The 20,193-nt window shown below is 40.2% G+C and overlaps 1 protein-coding gene across 2 annotated transcripts in view; it reads left to right on the forward strand.

Moving 5' to 3' along the window:
* Nucleotides 1-20,193, forward strand: part of LOC122799515 (TRIO and F-actin binding protein) — a 3,126,988-nt gene that overhangs the window by 2,655,724 nt on the left and 451,071 nt on the right. For both annotated transcript variants that reach the window (XM_044068636.1, XM_044068645.1), the window contains one exon: nucleotides 1,003-1,591. In XM_044068636.1, coding sequence (XP_043924571.1) covers nucleotides 1,003-1,591 — 589 coding nt within the window. The remainder of the gene's footprint in view (nucleotides 1-1,002; nucleotides 1,592-20,193) is intronic.

A 20,193-nucleotide genomic window follows, 5' to 3' on the forward strand; every position in this document is an offset into this window, starting at 1 on the left:
CAAATGAGATCTGAGGAGTGTTAGGGTTGGTGCATTAGGGAAAGGGAGGAACTTGAGAGTTTTTTGTTGGCCACGAGCTTTAGTAATAGCCGAGTCAGATCCAGTGATCAGAAACGAACCCAGTTGTCAAGGAATGATTGAAAATTGACAACATCAGATCCATTTTTTACCCAGTCAGTAAAAGTTATTTGTATGGTCTACACTGATTAAAATAAAACATTACTAACCTTAACTGTACCTGCCACCAAACAACCAAGTCCAGTCTGTGTCCCCTAAGTCAGTGTTGTGCATACAATTCACCCTCGTTTAGTAAATGCCAAGCCTTATATTAATATTAGTCAAGTACTTTGATTCATTACTTTCTTTTGTGGCTGTGGGTAGTGCTTCACTGATGATGACAAAGTGCAGACGTATGTGGACATTGTGGCTTTCTGTTTTTTGTCAGTATAGATTAATTCCATTTTTTTCTTCAAAGTTTTTGGCATTCTACTAAATTGGCATCTGTGCAGGTAGGTATTGAAAGTGACAAAAATATTGCATCTTTGAGTTTAGTTTAGTACCAGGTTTATGCAGTATGTTAGCATTATACATCGCTTACTAGGTTATTCCTTCCATTTGTAATTAGACTGATTGATTGATTTAATTAATTGATTAAAAACACAACTGCTATAACTGCAGGCAGTTCTGTGTACTTTCAAGAAGCGCTTTTGCTGGGTTAACTTACAAAATCAGTTCTAAACCAATATTTATTGTGCTCCACCTCTCAGATTTCTTTTGTTCTGTAGTCACCATTTGTAAGGTACAACTTGACTGTTTTTGTTCTTTTCTGGTATATCAGTTTGAAATCAACTACTTGATTTTGTGTTAAGTCTCTGATTCCTTACTAAAGTATGTGCAGTAATTTATCCAATCTAAACTTCAAAATGTATGTTTCTTAAACAATCAAGTTTTGGCAATAAATAAACTGTTGACTTTCTTGTGACACTACATTTTAAATCCTAGATTGTCAGACAGCAATAAGGAAAATGCTTTTCGTGATGCTCAGTCCAGGAAGAGTTCAGCAAGGGTTGAGGAGGAACGACCTGTGTCAGACATTATTATGAGAAGTAATAGCAACAGAAGAACGGAATCTCATAATCCTAGGCCAATGACATTTGATTATGTGGAATTAGAACCTATCCAGCCAGTGCATGTCTCACAGGAACATTCGCAGAGGGTGAAAAGTTCAAGGTTACATTCTGAAAGTCAGTTGGAAAGCGGCCACTGGGAAGAAGTTGAGCGAGAACAGGCCCAGAAGACTGAAGAGAAGCGTAGATGGTTTGAAGGCTCAGGCAGCGGCAGCAACAGTAGTAGTGGCTTACATCGGGAAGACCTCATCAATGAAGTATTGAGAAAGGGATCAGAGAGAACACTGCAAGCCCCTGCCCTTACAGAAGAGCAGCGGCATAAAATAACAGAGGAGATTGAGAAGAAATGGCAGGAGTTAGAGCGTTTACCTCTTCGAGACCAAAAGCAAGTTCAGTTGCCATTAACTTTTTCAAGTAGAACTGGGTCACTTGGTGGAGAGTCGACTGATGCACTAGAAAAGGACGTAAGTTTAAAATGTTTTCACCTTTATTAGTTCATATGGTTAGTTAATTTATGTAAAAACAATGTACATGTAACTGAATTACACTCTTTTTTCTGAAAGAGCTGAAGAGAAAACAAAATTAGTTCTCAAGAAAAAAACACACTGGTGTGTATGTCAGGTATTAACATACTGAATATCTGCAAAATGAAAGTGACATGGCTGTCTTTCCTTGTTCTAGGAGGACATGATTTTACTAGCTGGCACCTCGTTGTTCGTCAAAATCTACTGCCAATCATTAGCGGACCGGAGTTCCGCTGTGGCGACCCCTAACCGGTAAAAGCCGAAAGACAACAACATTGTACAGCATGTATTTGGTAGCAGCAAGCATTCACACAGTAGCTAAATTTAAAATATGCACCTGGGATTTCACAGCCACTTTGTACTGATTACATTACGAAACAGTACTTTAAATCACAATACAGGGCTGTGTGTATGTTTTGTCTAACAAAACTATATGTGCTTGTATTTCTGGTATATCACTAAAGCAAAGATTCCCCAAAAACACATTTCCTTAACCTCACTGCATGGAACAAATAATTGTGCCATCAGTACTCAAATGAGAATAAGGTTTCATGCAGATATACCACCCACAAGTAAAAAAATAATTATGTAGTGGTCCTCACTCTGAAGCCACCATAAGTTGGAGAGAGAATGGTCAGTATAAAATGTAATAAATACAATTTGCTCTTCACTGTGATGCCACAGTCTCAAAGTAAGAAGCATCTAGTAAAACAATCTTACAAATATTGCTACTGGGAGCAAACACAAATGAAAGTTACCACATTAAGCATATAATTATGAGGTAAAACAACTCTTACAAAATCACTTTAAACATCTACACAGAAACCATACACTACAAATAAAAACATGTCATACTGGAGAGAGGATCCATGCCTATGTATTTATGCTGGTTTGCTATTAAAGTGTGGAAAGGCACAAAAATTTCTATTTATGTGGTTGAATAGTATTGTCGAATTTGATAATGTTTCTTGTAAAAATCTCGAACATGATTACCTCAGTCAGCATTCAAAATAATTCTAAGTACCAGGAGATGACGTCAGACCTTCAGGCTGTTGTGGTAAAGCTGAAGCACAAGTTCTTACGGTTTTGTAGGGGAGCAAGCCCCCTGCACCACCCATGGGGGGCTGCACCCCTCAACTGCCCCACCTGCATTTTATATATTCCAACTCTGAGATCGCACTACAGTGAGGAAAAAGGTAAATTTCCTGATCCCCACATTAGTGCGATCTGTTATCTTAATAGTGAATGTACACTGCTGTTCGATAATGTGCATTAGAATATTTTTCAGGAGAGCATTACGGAAACTGGACGGACACGCTTGACCATCCCAGTTTCACATAAGTGCTGCTCCACATTTTGATAGTAAACCATTATGTGCAAGCAGGTGTATCCCAGCTGGTGTGTCCAGGTATGTGTAAGCTTGCACACTCGCAGGAGAGCTCATGTTTGCTGTACTTCCTCATGCCTTACCTAGACTTCCAGGAAAAGGCAGAAATACTTCATAACAGCAGCTCCAAACTGTTTTAACAAAAAAATAGGTGTATTCATCTCATACACCAACTTTTGTGAACACTTATGTATGTGTATATACACAATAGTAACACACTTGAATAATAACGCAGTAACATTGTCTGTAATTGTGATTAGTAAAGAAACAAATAGTTTTCATTCATGCAGTAAAAGCCAGCCATATTCACCTAATTATTTCTAGTGTGTGTGTGTGTGTGTGTGTGTGTGTGTGCGTGTGTTTCTTACCTGTAAAACAGTTGTCTGCACATATGGTTGAAATTGTGATTAATAACGGTTTTAATTCACTTCATGTAGTAAATAATGCTTTAAAGCAAAACTTTGAAATTGTTTTCAGCATATATTTCATTTCAAAGCATTTTATTCCCCTTCTTCACTTCTTCCAGTGTTAGAAGTAATTTAAGATACTCAACAAAGCATATGTGAAAGCCAGCCAAGCCAGGCCCAGTGGCTTGCGTGGGCCCATGTAGTACATATTCACTGAACTTTAACTCCTTTTCATCACTTTTTATCATGAGCTATGCAGCATCTCTGGCGTGGGTATCTTCCCTTAGGGAACTATATGGCTGTTGGCCATGATGGGTTTAATGCTAGAATTTGTCAGCCATTTGGAATCATCATCTTTCATAAATGATGACCTCTATGGTTATCCTTTCTTTCTGGGAATGACTGAGAGCATTTTGTCTGTCTCAGGAAAACTTATCCATCTTTAAACATAACTACAGCTGCTACTTCTGAACTCTTTGAAAGACTCTGTATGCATTATGGGTTTTACACATTCCTAAACATTGTATGCTTATTTTTAATGGTTTCTTTTTTGCTGTAGTTGTGCTCCCATCATGTAAATTGAGTTTGTAATTCTAAAATATGTGGATTTCAGTTACTTCATTGGAACTGTGTGTATTAAGTGTAATACAATGTTTATGTTTAGATTTACTGTTTTCTGAGTAGCTGTCCAATTACTTGGTGATTCTGTGTCATCTGGTGCCACTTCTGGTGATTTAGTTAAGAGAAATTGTTTGTAGTGGGTAGATGTGTTGTGGTAGTCTTCAGAGTATAAAGAGAACACATAATGCAGTAAAGTCTGCTCTCAATCAGTTATATAATAAATCAGTAAAAAATATGGTTATTTTCCAGGGAAAGGTAGCAAAAGTAAAATGGAACAGTATAAGATCCCCTAGTAAAGTGTATAGTGCTTTAGCATACAGTGTGATAACAGAAATATAATAAACAGTTGTCTACCATGGGTGATCACTTTTAGGAAGAAAACTAGGACTATGTGAGCCAGCACAATGATAGTCCTACAGTAAAGTGTATACTTTGACCTGGCCAAAGCCTTTGACCCAGTTCCCCACTCGGGCATAGGAGAAAAGCTAAATAAACTGTGACTAAGCCTCTGTTTCACCCACTGGATTTCCATCTGGCTCACAGGTAGCACTCAGATAATCAAAATAGGGGAAGTTACCTCCACAAGGAGACCATTTACCTGAGGAGTCCCCCACAGTTCTGTGCTGTGACCTCTCCTATTTGGCAGATACTTCTCTGAAGGTAAAAGCCAATACCAAAGAGCTCAGGCTGACAAAGTTTACAGATGACTGCACACTAGGAGCAATCATTGAATCTCCAAATAAGGAAACCACAAAAGTTCACAATTCCAGAAAAGCAAACTAAGAAAACACCACTGGAATAGCCAAAGACAAAGGTAGACCAAAATGTTACTGTAAACTTGCATTTATTACTCGCTTTCATCTGAGACTTCTTCAGAAAAAACAGATACATTAACTAACTAGAAGTACAAGTTTAAATAGTCAAAGTAAACCAATAGAAAATACACTTCAATTATAACATTAAAATCAATTAACCAAAAAAAAAAAACAATCAATTTCAAAAAATCTGTTTTTAACATACACCCTACGGTGTTTTAAAAAAACATTTTATATTCACAGCCTCATTTAATCATGGTTTGTGGTCGGAATTTAATGTAATTTACCACAAGGCTTCTCTGTGTTCTAATTGAGTTTTAAAATCACCACCCCTCACATCCATTTCCTTTTGTTCCAATACCGAAAATAAAAACTTTTTATACTGAGGGCATCTTAATGTATGCTTATGGAAGAAGAAGTTGGAAAACATGAAGAGACTGTTATTAAACGCAAAAGTTCAAAGCTGTTAAGGGATATAATAGCTTATGAGAATGATTAAGCTTATTTTGCGTTTGAAAATGTAGTCAAAAATGTTAAACCAGCAACTAACACCAATAATAAATATAATGGTGGTTTCAGAAGTAAAAACTCTAAAATGGGTCAGTTCCACTTTAAGAGAACAGTGCAGGGTTCTTTAATGGCCAATCATCACTTAAATTCAGGAAGTGATAAAAGCTCCACCTCTGTAGTTGATCTGGTTTGCCAAGAGGCACCGGCTGCTTCTTCCCATACTGAGACGTTAAAATTTTGAATCTCCAAATAAGTTAGCCATCCTACAGGAAGGTTTGTCTCAAGTAAATAATTGGTGCCAAAGTCATCGACTGAAACTAAATGCCAAAAAATGAATTATTGTATTCTTTAGGAAGTCATTTACATCAGGGAACTATCAATTTCTTTGAGATTTGGGATCTTGTGTGTACAGTGACCTATCTTTTGACCAAATGTGTCTGTTGTAAGAAAGTCCTTCTGTATTGCATAACTTACAAACAAAGGGATTGTGTTTAGATCTAGGAATATCATTGCCCCCCTTTACTCAACCCTCATTAAGCCAATCATTGAATATAATGGCACATTTGGCATGTAGCTGCCCAAACACATGCACCAACTAGAATACCCACAGAAATACCATACTAAAAGGATGCAAGGCCTAAACAAAATGTCCCACATGGACTGACTCAAAGTCGTGTCGCAGTACTCAGTATCCTACAGACTTCTAAGAGGTGATCTGTGTCTAGCATACAAAGCATCCTCTGACCCATTACTGATGGATTGCATGAATATCAGCATGTCAAATGGCATCAGAAATACTCAGTCTAGGGATCTAAACCTCTTCTGCAGCTTCAAAAGAACAGTTTGGAGGGACATGTATATTTTGTAAAGGATACTGATGCTGTGGAACAGACTCCCTATCCACGTAAAACAAAGTTCATCCCTGTCCGTTTTCAAAAGAAACATAGATCTGTGAATGGGAAACATAAGTAGTAACCAGGATTGCGCCTGTATACTAATGGACAGATGTAGTTTTGAAATGATTTATCCTGTGCATGGTTCCCCTCAAATTATCTATGGTATGATTCCAGTTATTCTCATTAGGGGTTATATATAATTATCGACCATGTGATCGGTAAGGCCAGTCTGTAACCAAATGGGGTACGTGATTTCAAGCACAATAAAGAAAGCTGGCTAGGCATAAAATGTCCCACAAGTGCAGCCAGCCTAGTGAACCTGTTTGTGTGTGTTGTACTGGTCTGAAAGCTGGTAGAATAATCTGTACATCTATGAAGATGATGATGAAACGTGATGAAAAATTGATAGAGGATGGTAAAGATGATTAAAGATAAGTTAAAGGCAGTGATGTAGATGTTATGAAGATGTGAAGATGCTGTGAAGCTGACTATGAAGATTTAATTAAGATACAGTGATTATGATGAAAATGCGATAAAGGTTTGACTAATATGATGAACATGCAGTGAGGATGATGAATGTGCAATACATGTGATGCACTGAAGAAAAAGATGTGATGAAGGTAATAACGATGATGATGACAATGAGCATTTCATGAAGGTAAAGATGTGAATCATGAATTTGCAATGCAGATAAACAGAAAATGAAAATGACAAAGATGAAGAACTAATCATGAAGATTATGCAGTGATGATGATGATTGTTATTGTCTTCACTGAAACATTTTTAACACACAGTACCAGTGCAAACAAACTCTACTACGCTTTTCAGCTAGGTGTTCTCTCTCTCTCCTACTGTAACTGCTGAACAAAATGGCCTTAAATTGATCTTATTAACATATTGTACTGGTGTCATATTTTTGTCACTGATACCTTTAACATTATTTCCATTTATATATTCTAACATTTATGAAACATGGTTGCGGCTGGGAACAGGCTTCTGTAGCCTGTACCATCTCTCTGAGAAAATAAAGTTCGGCAATCAGCAGATCTAGTTGTATTACAAAAATCAGATTGCATTCTCAAGTGAAGATAAACAAACCAACGCATCACTCCTTACTTTGCAAGCTGTATTGCAGAAGCTGTCCTAGACTCGGGCAGTATGGTGACTTTAGTTTCTTGATTACAGCCCTAAAATGAATGTGTTTGCATGCATCAGGACAAAAAGAATTGTACAGCCAAACATACATTCAGTATAGACTTGTCAGTAATGTTAAGCAATGTGGAAGAATGCAGGAAGTATTCCTAAGTTGTCTCGTTTTGTAGTCTTTTTACTTTTTGGAGGACTAAGAAGATAGAAAGGTCATGTTGACCACTTCTGGCACCCTGGAAATGCAAAATCCTAGTCCTGAAAGTAACACACAGGCAAGTATTAGACTGACATTTGGGAGTAGAAAAGATGAAGGATAACATTATTACACAGCTTTAGTAAAGGTTCCTGTGTCGGAATAGATGAGTGATTCACTCACAGAATATCAGTAGACTTTTCTTCTCAAACCGCAGCATTGCTTAGTTAACGTGCTAGTAATAGCAAACCCAGTTGGAGGAGTTACTTTGAACTTGATAAGGACCATTGCCTAAACTAACTCAAAGGCATCAATGTAAGTTAATAATTGAGTGTGCTTACCAGGTCTCTGGAAGCTATGTCATATTTAACAGTTAATGGTAAGACTGTGTTGTCTGGCTGAGATACTAAATGTAGTTAACCATAGTGATGGTACCTATGTTAAGGAAACAAGATACTATAGCCCATATTAACAACAGGGTGCGAAAGTTGGGGAGTGTCAACCTGGGAATTAGGTGATTTCTCCATTTTAATAATTAAAAGTAAGCCCTTAGTCACTTAGCAGACACCATACTTAATGTTGGAAAATGTGAGATCAGTATTTTACACTGTGCTCCAAACTGGCAAGAGGAAACTGCAACATAAATTATTTTAGTTGGCTAAAACTCTTGATATGTTTCAGGTGTATCATAATTTCCTATGGATGTGGACTCCATATCTAAACTAGAAATAAAAAAAAAAATAGGAGAAACTTTATCTGTTCATAAAAGGATAGTGAATTATTTTTTGAGCTTTGAGCAATGATGTGTTTTTATCTTTGACAGAATGTGCTGAAGTAGTTGCTTATGATTTTCTAAAGAGCAAGGTGAAAAGGTACAGTTTTTGCCCTGTAAAATCTCTGAAGTAGAACTGAAGATGATATATCATCGCTATTATCACCCCCCCCCCTTTTCCCATTTTCAACATGGGATCTGGGTGTCTACTCATCTCTCTTAATTCGATGCCACTCTGTTACCTTCTTTGACAGTCATGCCTGACTGTCGCAGGTCTTGTCAAACAATCCATCTGTCTCTTTGCTGGATGTGTTCATTTCCTCTTGCTTTTTCCTTTCTGTCCCAAATTCTCCTCAACAGCTTGTCTTCTGACTTCCTGTACATGTGCCTGAACCACCGAAATCTGTTATATTTGATCGTTTCTGCAATTGACGCTACTTGGGCTTTTATTCTAATGTCCACATTTCTTCATCTGTACCACAGTGTGCATCCTACCACTCATCTCAGGTACTTCATCTCCATCACTTTTGTCTTCCTCAACTGCTGTGCATATACTGCCCAGGTTTCTGTACCATGCAGTTTACTGGTCACGCCAGTTTTGTAAACCTTACTTTTCAGCTTCTTTGGTATTCTTCTCACAGTCTTCCCCTGATACACTGTGCCAGTTTGACTAGCTCCTCTAATTCTAGGGTTGACGTTCTCATTCAGGATTCCCTTCTCCTCAACCTACCTCCCAGGTACTTGAAGCTGGTAACCTGATCCACTGTTTTTTCCTTCAGTCTGAGTTTTCAGCTTCTTCTGATTAACCCTGTTTGTTTCCATAACAACTGTCTTATTTGTACTCTGTTGCATTCCATATTCCTTCAGTTTTACATTTCATCCCCCCTGTCATTTGGTGAAGTTCTTGTTCAGACTCTGCTTGTAATGCTACATCATCTGCATACAGCAGCTTTGTTATTCTATCCCCCTTTGACCTGTTTACTAATGTCGTCCATCACCATTATGACCAGCTATTGGCTCAGAGCTGAACTCTGATGCACTCCCATTCTTGCTGGGAAATGCCTCTGTGAGTCTGAACACTCTTCACTCTTGTATCTGTTAACTCCAAGTGTTATAGAAAAATCACACAGTGAACAGAGAACTGTTTCCCAAGTCAGGTGACACCATCTGCTTATGAATTGACTTCAGACAACTCATCTGCCTTTCCTTGTTTGATGCCTGCATTGTGCCCATGGGTAGATGGGCTAATGGAAAACTGGAGCCAGCCTAACAGCTCATGATTTTGACTGTAACAGAAATTGTGTTTGTAGCTGCCTCTGTCTCTTACTGGGAGGTTGTGAGCTGAAAGAGCCTTTTCCATCCCAGATGGACTGCTCCAATGTGCAGTCCATCCATTTTAGTTTGTGGGCATTCAGTGTTTTAGTAGTTGATGGGATAAGCTATTAGTGCTACATGGTCATTATGCAGCATTGTGTCTGAAAGGACTGGACATCCCATTTACCAATAGTAGAAACATTACTTGACTTCTGTGGAAATTTGGGCTTACAGCCACTTAGTCAGGTATGTCATGGGCTTATAAGAGGCTTATTAGAGACCCTGAATTTGGGATGCATTGTGGACAGTGTAGTGGTCAAGCCAAAGATGGCAAAGGGAAGACAACACAAAGCTGCCCACATCCAGTGACCAAGACCCTGGGTATAGACCATATTTGGTGTGCTCAGTTAGTATCACTGGTCTATGTCACACTTTTGTACCTTGATATAAACCCTCTCACAGGAGCATCAACTAATATAATGGTTTCTGCTAATGAAACTACCACAAAGTAAGTTTTCTGAAAGCCACTTTTCAGCACTCATGGAGTTTGCACACATACACACACACACACACACACACACCACCACCACCACTGTTATGTGACCATATAATTGTAATAGACAAAAGTCTGGGGGACAAGAGGGATGCAAGGGGCTTGCCTTCCCCTACGAAAAAAAAAATAAAGTGTACCAAGGCTGACTTTCATCAACTTATTCTCATGGTGTTTGGGATTGATGAAAATTCCTTAGGGAGAGTATAGATGAATTCTCTCTTACAGATCACGTAAGAGACAGGTGCCGTAAACATGTAAAATAAGTAGAGGAAATGGACAAGACATTGTCTGTCTCTTAAAAATATTGCTTGTGTAAACTGGTTATCCTTTTTCTGCAAATATTCATTATACAAATGGATGCCTTAGATGTAGGCCTGGGGTGGGGGTCTAATCCTTATCTCAGATGGGTGAGGAAAATGACATCTTGTAATGCTTCTTGGTATGAATTTTTCAGATCCAGTGATACAAAACAGTTGAGAGAGAAGGTTTGGCCATTAGGTGACTCTGGATAACCTTTAATGCCTCTTCCTTGTCTGGCCTTTCCAGTGGCTCAGCCAGGATAAAGGTAGGAACACAGACTGTATAGCTGTACTTGATTTTTGCAGTAATTTTTGTGCACATTTACTGAACCCAAGACAAACTTTTCACGTAAGGCAGGTGCACCAGGCCAGAAAAATGCACGTAAATTCAAAAAATAGAGGCCAGCACATTCAGAGAGAAACATGGTTTAATGCAAATAGTAAAAAGTCAGACCGGTTTAGTCAGTGCCTTCATCAGTGATTATCATCCATCTCAAAAGTTATTTAATTTCTGCATCCAACTTCATTATCAGTCAGGCATTTAAAGGGACAGTACTTAAATAACCATGTACAATCCAAAGGAGTCTATCAAAAATATAACAAGTGTATATTCAAAAGTATATTCAAAAAATGTATATCAACCAAAAATTACAAATGGTCATTAAGACCTGGGGAAAATAATGCCCCTAGCTTAACTATCCAGCTTTTCTCTTTGTCATTAAGTATACTGTGCCACCCGAATATGTGTGATCTGTCTCCCCATATTTTGTCAATAATGCAAAAGTGAAAGGTGGCTGTTTTATGAACACACACATGTCTATACAGTGCATTGGTCATATGTCTGTTCCTGATGTCACCTAAGTGCTCAGACATCCTTATTCTGAATGGCCTAGAGGTCTGTCCAACATAAAATGAGGAACAGGTGGACAAATAGACCACCCAGTCCGTTCCACAACTGGCAAAATGTTTTATACTATACACCAATTTGGTGTTCATACTAGAAAACTCCTTAGATGTTGGCATATATTTACAAAAGGAGAAATGTCCACAGGAGAATGATCCCATCAGTTTATCTCCTGTGATAGTTAATTGATCTCCCATTATTGGTCGTTCAACTCTGGATTTGTAAGGATTAAGGTAAGATCCTAATGTCCTACCTCTGCGATATGAAAATTTACACTCATCTGTCAGAAGGCTAGATAGTTCCTGATTAGCCATAAGGATATTCCAATTCTTGTTAATTGCATTTCTAATGGCATGAATGTTTCTACCATATGTAGTTACAAATCTAATGGTGTCTGTTCTTGGCATTTTCTCATGATATCTCAATAAATCCAGTCTATCCTGCCCAGAATATCTCCTGATTTATAACCCGTGGCTCTGAACCTGTGTATCAGGTCACTCTTATGATGTTCATAATCATCATTAGAAGAGCAAATCATTTTTGTACGAAGGAATTGGGACTTGGGAATATTCCTTATAATGTGGTCCAGATGTAAACTGGTGGCTTCCAAAAGGCTATTGTACTACAGATATTTACAAAACAACTGTGTTGACAATGTGTTATTCACATTCCTACAAATCTTGACATATATGAAATGAATTTCTTGTTGGTGCATATTAAGAGTAAATTCAATACCCCACTTGGTGTTCATCGTGCATACAGCTGCAGTCATAACAGATGGGTTTTCCTGCCGTCAGGCGGGTCCTCGGTCAGCCGAATTCCAAAGTCTAGGTCCGGCGTTGGATGTCGTCGCTTCTTCCCTGACGTCAGTGCGACAGGGGTATAAAAGAACCAGCCGACGCCATTTTCTTCAGTCTTTCTTGCCACGCGGTGCCCGAAGCAGAAGCAGTTCGCAAGTGCCAGTCGGCCAGCTCCTGAGATTACTAATATTTTTCAACCGAAGTCTCCTTGAAAGCCAAGTACCCCGTTGGGGAAACTTTTCTTGCCTCAGACCGATGTCAGACAAAGTTAATAATTGCATTTCATGTGGGAAGCAAATACCGCATAAGGATTTTCATTCCCTCTGCATTCCTTGCTTAGGCCCAGACCACGACGTCTCGGCCTGCCGTTTTTGTGCTACATTCAACAGACGCACTATTAAGCGTCGGGCAGAGTTCGCCCAACACTATTTTGGCAAAAAGTTTAATTACATTATGTCGTCGGATACTCCGACTCCGGTTTTGAGTAAAAGACGCAAAGATAAGGACCGACATACGAGGTCCGCGACTTTTACCGACACCATGCTAAAGCCGACTACAGGTGCTCTGGTTCTCAGCGAAGCGCCTACGCAGCCCCTGACTACCGATGACACTTCATTGGCGGTGTCTTCTGTGCCCAAGGTCGCAGACTCTTCGGCCCACACCCCGACTACAGATACCGAAGCCACTCTTGGAGGGGAAACTCAGAGTTTAGACAGGCCTGCCACCTCACAAGGTGTCTTCAGGCCTTCTTCTTCTTTTTCCATTAAGGCTTTCACTAAGTCCAAAGCAGCCATGCATGCTAAAAGACAAGCTCCACAGGGCCCCTCTCAAGGCCCCATGCCTAAAAAGCAGATGCTCAAAATGGCTGAGGATTTGATTACTCTTATCAGGGGTTCTCAACCCCCCTCGGACAAAAGGCCCAGAGTGGAGGAAGAATCCCCCTCCTCGGACCAGGCCTCCATTACTTCAGAACATTCTGAAGACCAGGAACATTCATACTCCCCTTTTGAAGATTCTGATGCAGAGGAGTCCATTCCCTCTGTCCCCCCCCCCTGAGGATTACTCTTTTGGGGAAACCCTACATCTCTTGAGGGAACACTTCCACTGCGAAGGCCAAGAGTACTCAGACTCCAAGAAAAGGCTTAGGGATTTCCTCTTGCTCCCTCAGCACAGGCCTCTGGCTATACCTCCTGTCTTAGACATATTAGATGATGTGTATTCGGAGGCCAGCCTTAACCCTGATTCTTTACCTCCAGCTCCAGTCAAGCCTGACAGGTATTACCGGGTTCCTGATTCACACCAATTCCTGTACAAAAGCCATGCGGCTGACCCAGAAAGTATTTCACAGGGTCCCAAGGGAATTAAGGCCTCCACTGCCAAAACTCCGTTACCTTCAGAGAGAGATTCCAGAGCTTTAGAAAGGTGGGGGGAAAAAGGTATACACCTCGGCCACCTTAACCATGAGGGCATTAAACTGTCAGTTCCATATGTTAAAGTATCAACAGTTTCTGTTATCTCAGTTGAAAAGCAAAATGTCACAACCTGAACAACCAGACTTGAAGGAGTTGCAGGATTTGTTACATAGTGCAGAGCAAGTGGGTAAACATACCTTGCAATGTTGTTTTGATGCTTTAGAGGCCTCATGTAGAGCTGCTGTTACAGGATCAGTCATACGTAGACATGCTTGGCTCAAAGAGCAAACCTTACCAGATCATGTCAAAGCTTAATTACTAGATGCACCTCTTCAAAAAGATGTATTGTTTGGTGTTAAAGCTGAGGAGGTATTAAAGAAAATGGAGGAAAAGGCAAAATCAATGCAAACAGTGAAAGATTTCCTACAGGTACAACCTCCACGTTTCAGTAGAAATTGGCCTACAAAAAATTGGTCCTTTCCAGCCACTGACAGGCCCCAAAGAGGCAGATAGAGGCACCTGAGGGGAAGAGGGTAATCTCAAGGATCATTTAGAGGCAGACAATGGCAAGCACCTACACAAAGAGGTGGTGAGGATAGTTCACAGCCATTCAGAAAGCAGAACCAATGACTTTCCCCTTTGTATGCCAAGCAAGGCTCAAATGGCAGCACCTTTAGGCGGAAAACTGGAATTATTTTCGAAAAATTGGCATATTGTCACAAAAGACAAATGGATCCTGGACATTATAGACAGAGGCTACAGATTCCACTTTCACACCCTTCCAAAAATGAGAGGCATGCCAAACCTGCCACACAATCAAAGGGCAAAGGCACAAAGACAAATTTCAGATCTCATGGACATGAAAGCTATTCAAGAGGTACCTGCACAAGAACAGGGTCAAGGTTTTTATTCCAGACTATTCCTGGTACCAAGGAAGGGCAAAGATTGGAGACCTATTTTGGACCTATCCATCCTAAACACATTTTTACTTGTACCAAAATTCAAGACGCTCACATTACAGAAGCTTCTTCCCATGCTGGGCAAGGAGTCTTAGCTGGTAACATTGGACCTCAAGGAGGCATACCTGCATGTCCCAATCAGACAAGATTGCAGAAGATACCTCAGATTTCTTGCAGGTTCAACCCATTATCAATTCTCTGCATTGCCCTTTGGCTTATCTACTGCGCCCAGAGTGTTCACGAAATGCCTGGCATCAGTAATTGCCTTCTGCAGACTTCAAGGGATACAAATATACCCATATTTGGACGACTGCCTGATCCAAGTGGACAGCAAGCACATACTTCTGAAACGTCTGGCGTTTGTAATAATGTTGTTGAATTCTCTGGAATACACAGTCAACAAAAAGAAATCAAGGCTAATACCCTCTCAAACAATAATTTTCCTGGGTGCCAGCTTGAATACAAATACCCAGATGGCCTACCTCACGCCAGAGAAACAAGGGCAACTAACTCAATACTTCAGAAAACTGGCAACCTTCACCAGGCTGACTGCAAGGAAAATCCTGCAGGCTCTGGGATTCATGGCATCTTGCATCCTGCTAATCCCATGTGCAAAGCTGCATATGAGGAAACTTCAATGGTACCTAAAAAACTTATGGTCTCAACACAGCCACAGTTTGGAAACAGTTATACCACTGATTCCATGTCTTCAAAAGGAATTTCTGTGGTGGGCTCAAGCATGCCAAAGAAACACAGGTCTCCCATTCTGCAAGCCTCAAGCAAATCAAGTCATCACAACAGACGCCTCGGACTACGCCTGGGGGGCGCACATGACAGATCGGTGCATTCAGGGCAAATGGACCCAAAAAGAAAAGCACCTACACATCAATCAAAAGGAAATGCTAGCAGTAATAAATGCACCTACTGCATCCAGGCCACCTATTGATAAGGACAGACAACATCACAGTAATGTGGTACATAAACAAACTGGGAGGAACCCATTCATATCCCCTATGCAGGCTAGCCATGTCTCTTTGGAACATGGCCCTGGAATTAAAAATCGAACTTCAAGCGCAGTACCTGCCAGGCAAGGAAAACACCCTGGCAGACAACCTAAGCAGAAATATGACAGATCCACATGAATGGAAGTTGCATCCTCAAGTTTTTACAAAGATCTCTTTGCCACCCACAGAAATCACCAATTGACAAAATTCTGCTCAAGGACCTTTCATCCACAGGCCTGGAAAGTGGACGCACTCTCTTTCAGTTGGACAACAATGACAGTTTATGCCTTTCCACCTCTTTCTCTGCTGCCCAAAGTTCTATTAAAAACCAGAGCAGGCAGACCAATGATGATTCTCATTGCTCCAGACTGGCCAAGACAACACTGGTACCCACTCCTGAGGAGCCTGACGCATTCCCCACCATGGATCCTGCCTCTAATGCCTCTACTACTGACTCAGCACAACTTCAAAACTCTTCACAGTCAGCTGAAAACACTCAATCTAGCCGCATGGAAGATTCCTTAAATTCACAACAGACCCTACTCTCCAAGGAGGTGCAGGATGTCATTTTGGAGGTCAGAAGGCCTTCTACTAGAAAAGCCTACTCCGCCAAATGGAAACGGTTTTGTGCCTGGAATCAGAAAAAGGGTCAGAATCCTGGAATACTGAATTTACCTCAAATATTACAGTACCTAGCTGAGATGCTAAGCAGTGGACTTTCATTCTCCTCCATCAAAATCCATGCCTCAGCCATTTCTGCAGAATACAACACTGATCCTCCTTTATTCTCTTACCCCCTCTTAAGACAGTTCCTCAGAGGGGCTAAGAATATAAAACCCCCAAGGAAGTAACCAGTACCTGCTTGGGACCTCAATTTCATTCTAGAAAAACTGACCTTGCCTCCTTTTGAGCCAGCTGCTTCAACAGATCTGCAATATTTTTCCTGGAAAACAGCCTTTCTTCTGGCTATCACCTCAGCTCGCAAGGTTTCGGAACTACAAGCCCTCATGGCTGTGCAGCCTTTCATCATTTTCCATCAGGACAGAGTTTCCTTACAAACCGATCCTTCCTTTATGCCAAAGGTAGTATCCAGGGTAGCCTTGAATCAAGCTATCCACTTACCTACCTTTTACCCTAATCCTCAAAACAAGGGGGAGAGACTACTACATTCCTTGGACATTTACAGACAGCTACGTTATTATTTGGACAGAACAAAGCCTTTCAGAAAATCAGAACAACTCTTTGTGTCCTATGCTACAGGAGCTCAAGGGAAGCCTATTTCCAAACAGACATTCTCAAAATGGATATCCCACTGCATACGCTTTTGTTACTCTTTTCATGGTAAAGCTGTACCTGCAGGCATCAGATCCCACTCCACAAGGGCCACAGCTACCTCTGCAGCTTTCCTCAGGGGGGTTCCTACCAAAGATATTTTGGAAGCAGCCACTTGGAGTTCTGTACATACTTTCTCCAAGCACTATCACCTACCATTATACTCCAAATCTAGAGCGGTCTTTGCCAATGCAGTCTTGCAGGGCATCCTGGCTCCTCCTAGTTCCACTTAGTTCCTACCACCCCTTTTTTAGCTTTGGGATTCAACCCATCTGTTATGACTGCAGCTGTATGCACGATGAACATAGTACAGTTTTGTACCTACCATAAATGTAGATGTTCGAGTGCTAATACAGCTGCAGTCCAGGTTTCCCTCCCTCCTTCCCCTCTTGGGACAAGCCTAATGGTTAACACCTCCTCATACAACCTGATTGGGGTATTCTTTTATGGTGTATTTGCTTGCAACTACTGTTTTTTGATTATATTGCATTGCATTATTACATAAATTTATGTATTGCCTTCCTTCTGGGGGCACCTGACATCTGGGGCAAGAAAAACTGAAGAAAATGGCGTTGGCTGGTTCTTTTATACCCCTGTCGCACTGACGTCACGGAAGAAGCGACGACATCCGACGGCGGACCTAGACTTTGGAATTCGGCCGACCGAGGACCCACTTGACAGCAGGAAAACCCATCTGTTATGACTGCAGCTGTATTAGCACTCGAACATCTACATTTATGGTAGGTACAAAACTGTACTTTATCGTTGAGGTATTGGACAAACTCTAAAAGAAATGCAGTGTCTGCATGACAAACTAGCCCACAGTTATCTAGATATCATCGCCAAATGTCTATCTCCCACAAAAATATGTTATGATTATCATCATATATAAGGAATTCCTCCAAATACTCCATAAAGAGGTCCGCATAAATGGAGGCAAAGGATGCCCCCATAGCTGTACATCGCACCTGCCAGTACCATTCCTTCTGAAAATAAAAGGTGTTTTTTGTCAGGACATGTTCTGCCATACAGACCAACAATGTATTGAAGCCTGGACGATAAAGATTTGCTTAGTTTAGCCAATATTCAAGAGCCTCAAGCCCAGCCCAATGTGGGATGTTTGTATATAGAGCCGTAACATCCAGCGTACACATTATCCATTCTGGTTCTAATTGTGTATCGCTTACAATTCTGAGGATTTCTGTGGTGTCCTTGATCCTTGATCTGACCATAGTCAGAAGTGGCTGTAGATATTTAGTGAGGAATCCTGATAGGGTTCCATAAGTGAACCCATACCAGATATCGGTCTGCCAGGTGGTTTTTGCAAATTTTTGTGAATCTTTGGCAGTAAATACAATATTTGTTTCTGAGGATCATCCACCTTAAGATGTAAAACTGATGTACTTATAATACCTTTCTCAGCAGCCAGGTCTAAGAAGGAATCAGTTTCCTTCTTAAAGCGGCTTGTCTGGTCTAGAGGCATTGGCATATAATGAATGGCATTTTTAAGTTGTCTGTGGCCCACCGATAAATAATAAACCATGTCCATAACTACAATTGCTCCTCCCTTGTCAGCAGGAATGATAACTATGTTATGATTGTTCCTAAGTTCCCTAAGGGCTTGTTGTTCAACCCCTGATAAGTTGTGGCTGAACATATGAGATTCATAACAATGGACATGTAGATCTTTGAGAACAGATTTTTGAAATACTGCAACATATTTGTCCATAGGAGGTTGAAAAACAGATTTCTTAAACTTGAAATCAGTAGATATTTGAGAGTTCTCCTGTTGACCAAAAATAATTTTAAATTTAACAGCCGACAAAATGAAAGGACATCCTTAACCACAGCATCTTCATGGACATAAAAAACAGGAACATATGTTAATCCTTTATTCAGTAGTTTAATAGCAGTTTCAGAGAGAGTTACAGAAGAGATGTTGAGTACATTTGAATATTCCATTATTTGGGAATTATTATTTGCAACAATGTTTCCAAATTTTCGACATTTTTGATGTTTTCTCCCACCCCTGTGTGTCTTACATCTAAAGGGGCGGCAACCTTTTTCTGTATTTTGTGGGCTGGGGACCCCTGAGCAAGCCCTTGCTCTGTTTCAGTAACACATGATTCCTCCCCTGAGGTACTGCTATAGTCCGTTGTCCATTTCTTTAAAATCAATCTGGTTCTCTTTCTCCTGGACCTAGCCGTCCTATGTTCCCCATCTGAAAAAGCAACATTCTTTCTGAAACCAAAGGGTTTACACCTTGCTCATAATTCCTCAAATCCCTTTGAAATTTATGCAATTTCCTATTCCTTAGATTTTTTTCTATCACTAATAAGTCTTTAGACAATTTGTGAGTATATTCCTGATAATGCGTCTGACCCTCATATGCCTTAATCTGCTCACAAATATGTTGAGTTTCCGTTATGTTGGTCTGGATTGACCGTTCATAAAAGGAGGACAATATTTTAACAAAAGACATGGTAGCGTCTTGCTGTGCTTGTGCCCATTCCTCATGTAGTGTGTCATCAGGATTGTTAACATAAGGCTGCATCCTAATTCGTAGGCCTCTAGGGGTTATGTTTTTAATTTCATAGGCCTTACAGTGGCAGCAGTAAATGCTTTAAATACAAGCGCAAAAGCGCGCTAAAGCGGGCTTTATAGCAGGGGGTTAGAAAGAGCTAGGAAATGGCCCAAAACGGCCAATAAGCTACAAGTAAAACAATAAAGATCTATTATTGAAAAAAAAAAAAAGAATGCACATGGAAACATTTGATTTAATTGATGCTAGCTGTGTTTATTTGAAATTAATGTTTTATTGAATGATTGTTTAATTGGTTAATTTTTATTGTATATACACTTGATTCTAGTTTCTGAATTTTATACTCCTGGATGGCATTACTGCCGAAGGGCTAGAGAGAGAAGTGAAGTATTCATTAAACTGTGTTTTTTTTTTTCTGCAAAAAAAAAAAAAAAAAAAAGAAATGCAGTTAACAAAAATTGGAATATCCTTTATGGCTAATCAGGAAGTATCTAGCCTTCTGACAGATGAGTGTAAATTTTCATATCGCAGAGGTAGGACATTAGGATCTTACCTTAATCCTTACAAATCCAGGGTTGAACAACCAATAATGGGAGATCAATTAACTATCACAGGAGATAAACTGGTGGGATCCTTCTCCTGTGGACATTGCTCCTTTTGTAAATATATGCCT

Source organism: Protopterus annectens, chromosome 1.part0 (assembly GCF_019279795.1).
Source record: "Protopterus annectens isolate FY-2018-M chromosome 1.part0, PAN1.0, whole genome shotgun sequence".
In the NCBI taxonomy this organism is placed as follows: domain Eukaryota; kingdom Metazoa; phylum Chordata; order Ceratodontiformes; family Protopteridae; genus Protopterus; species Protopterus annectens.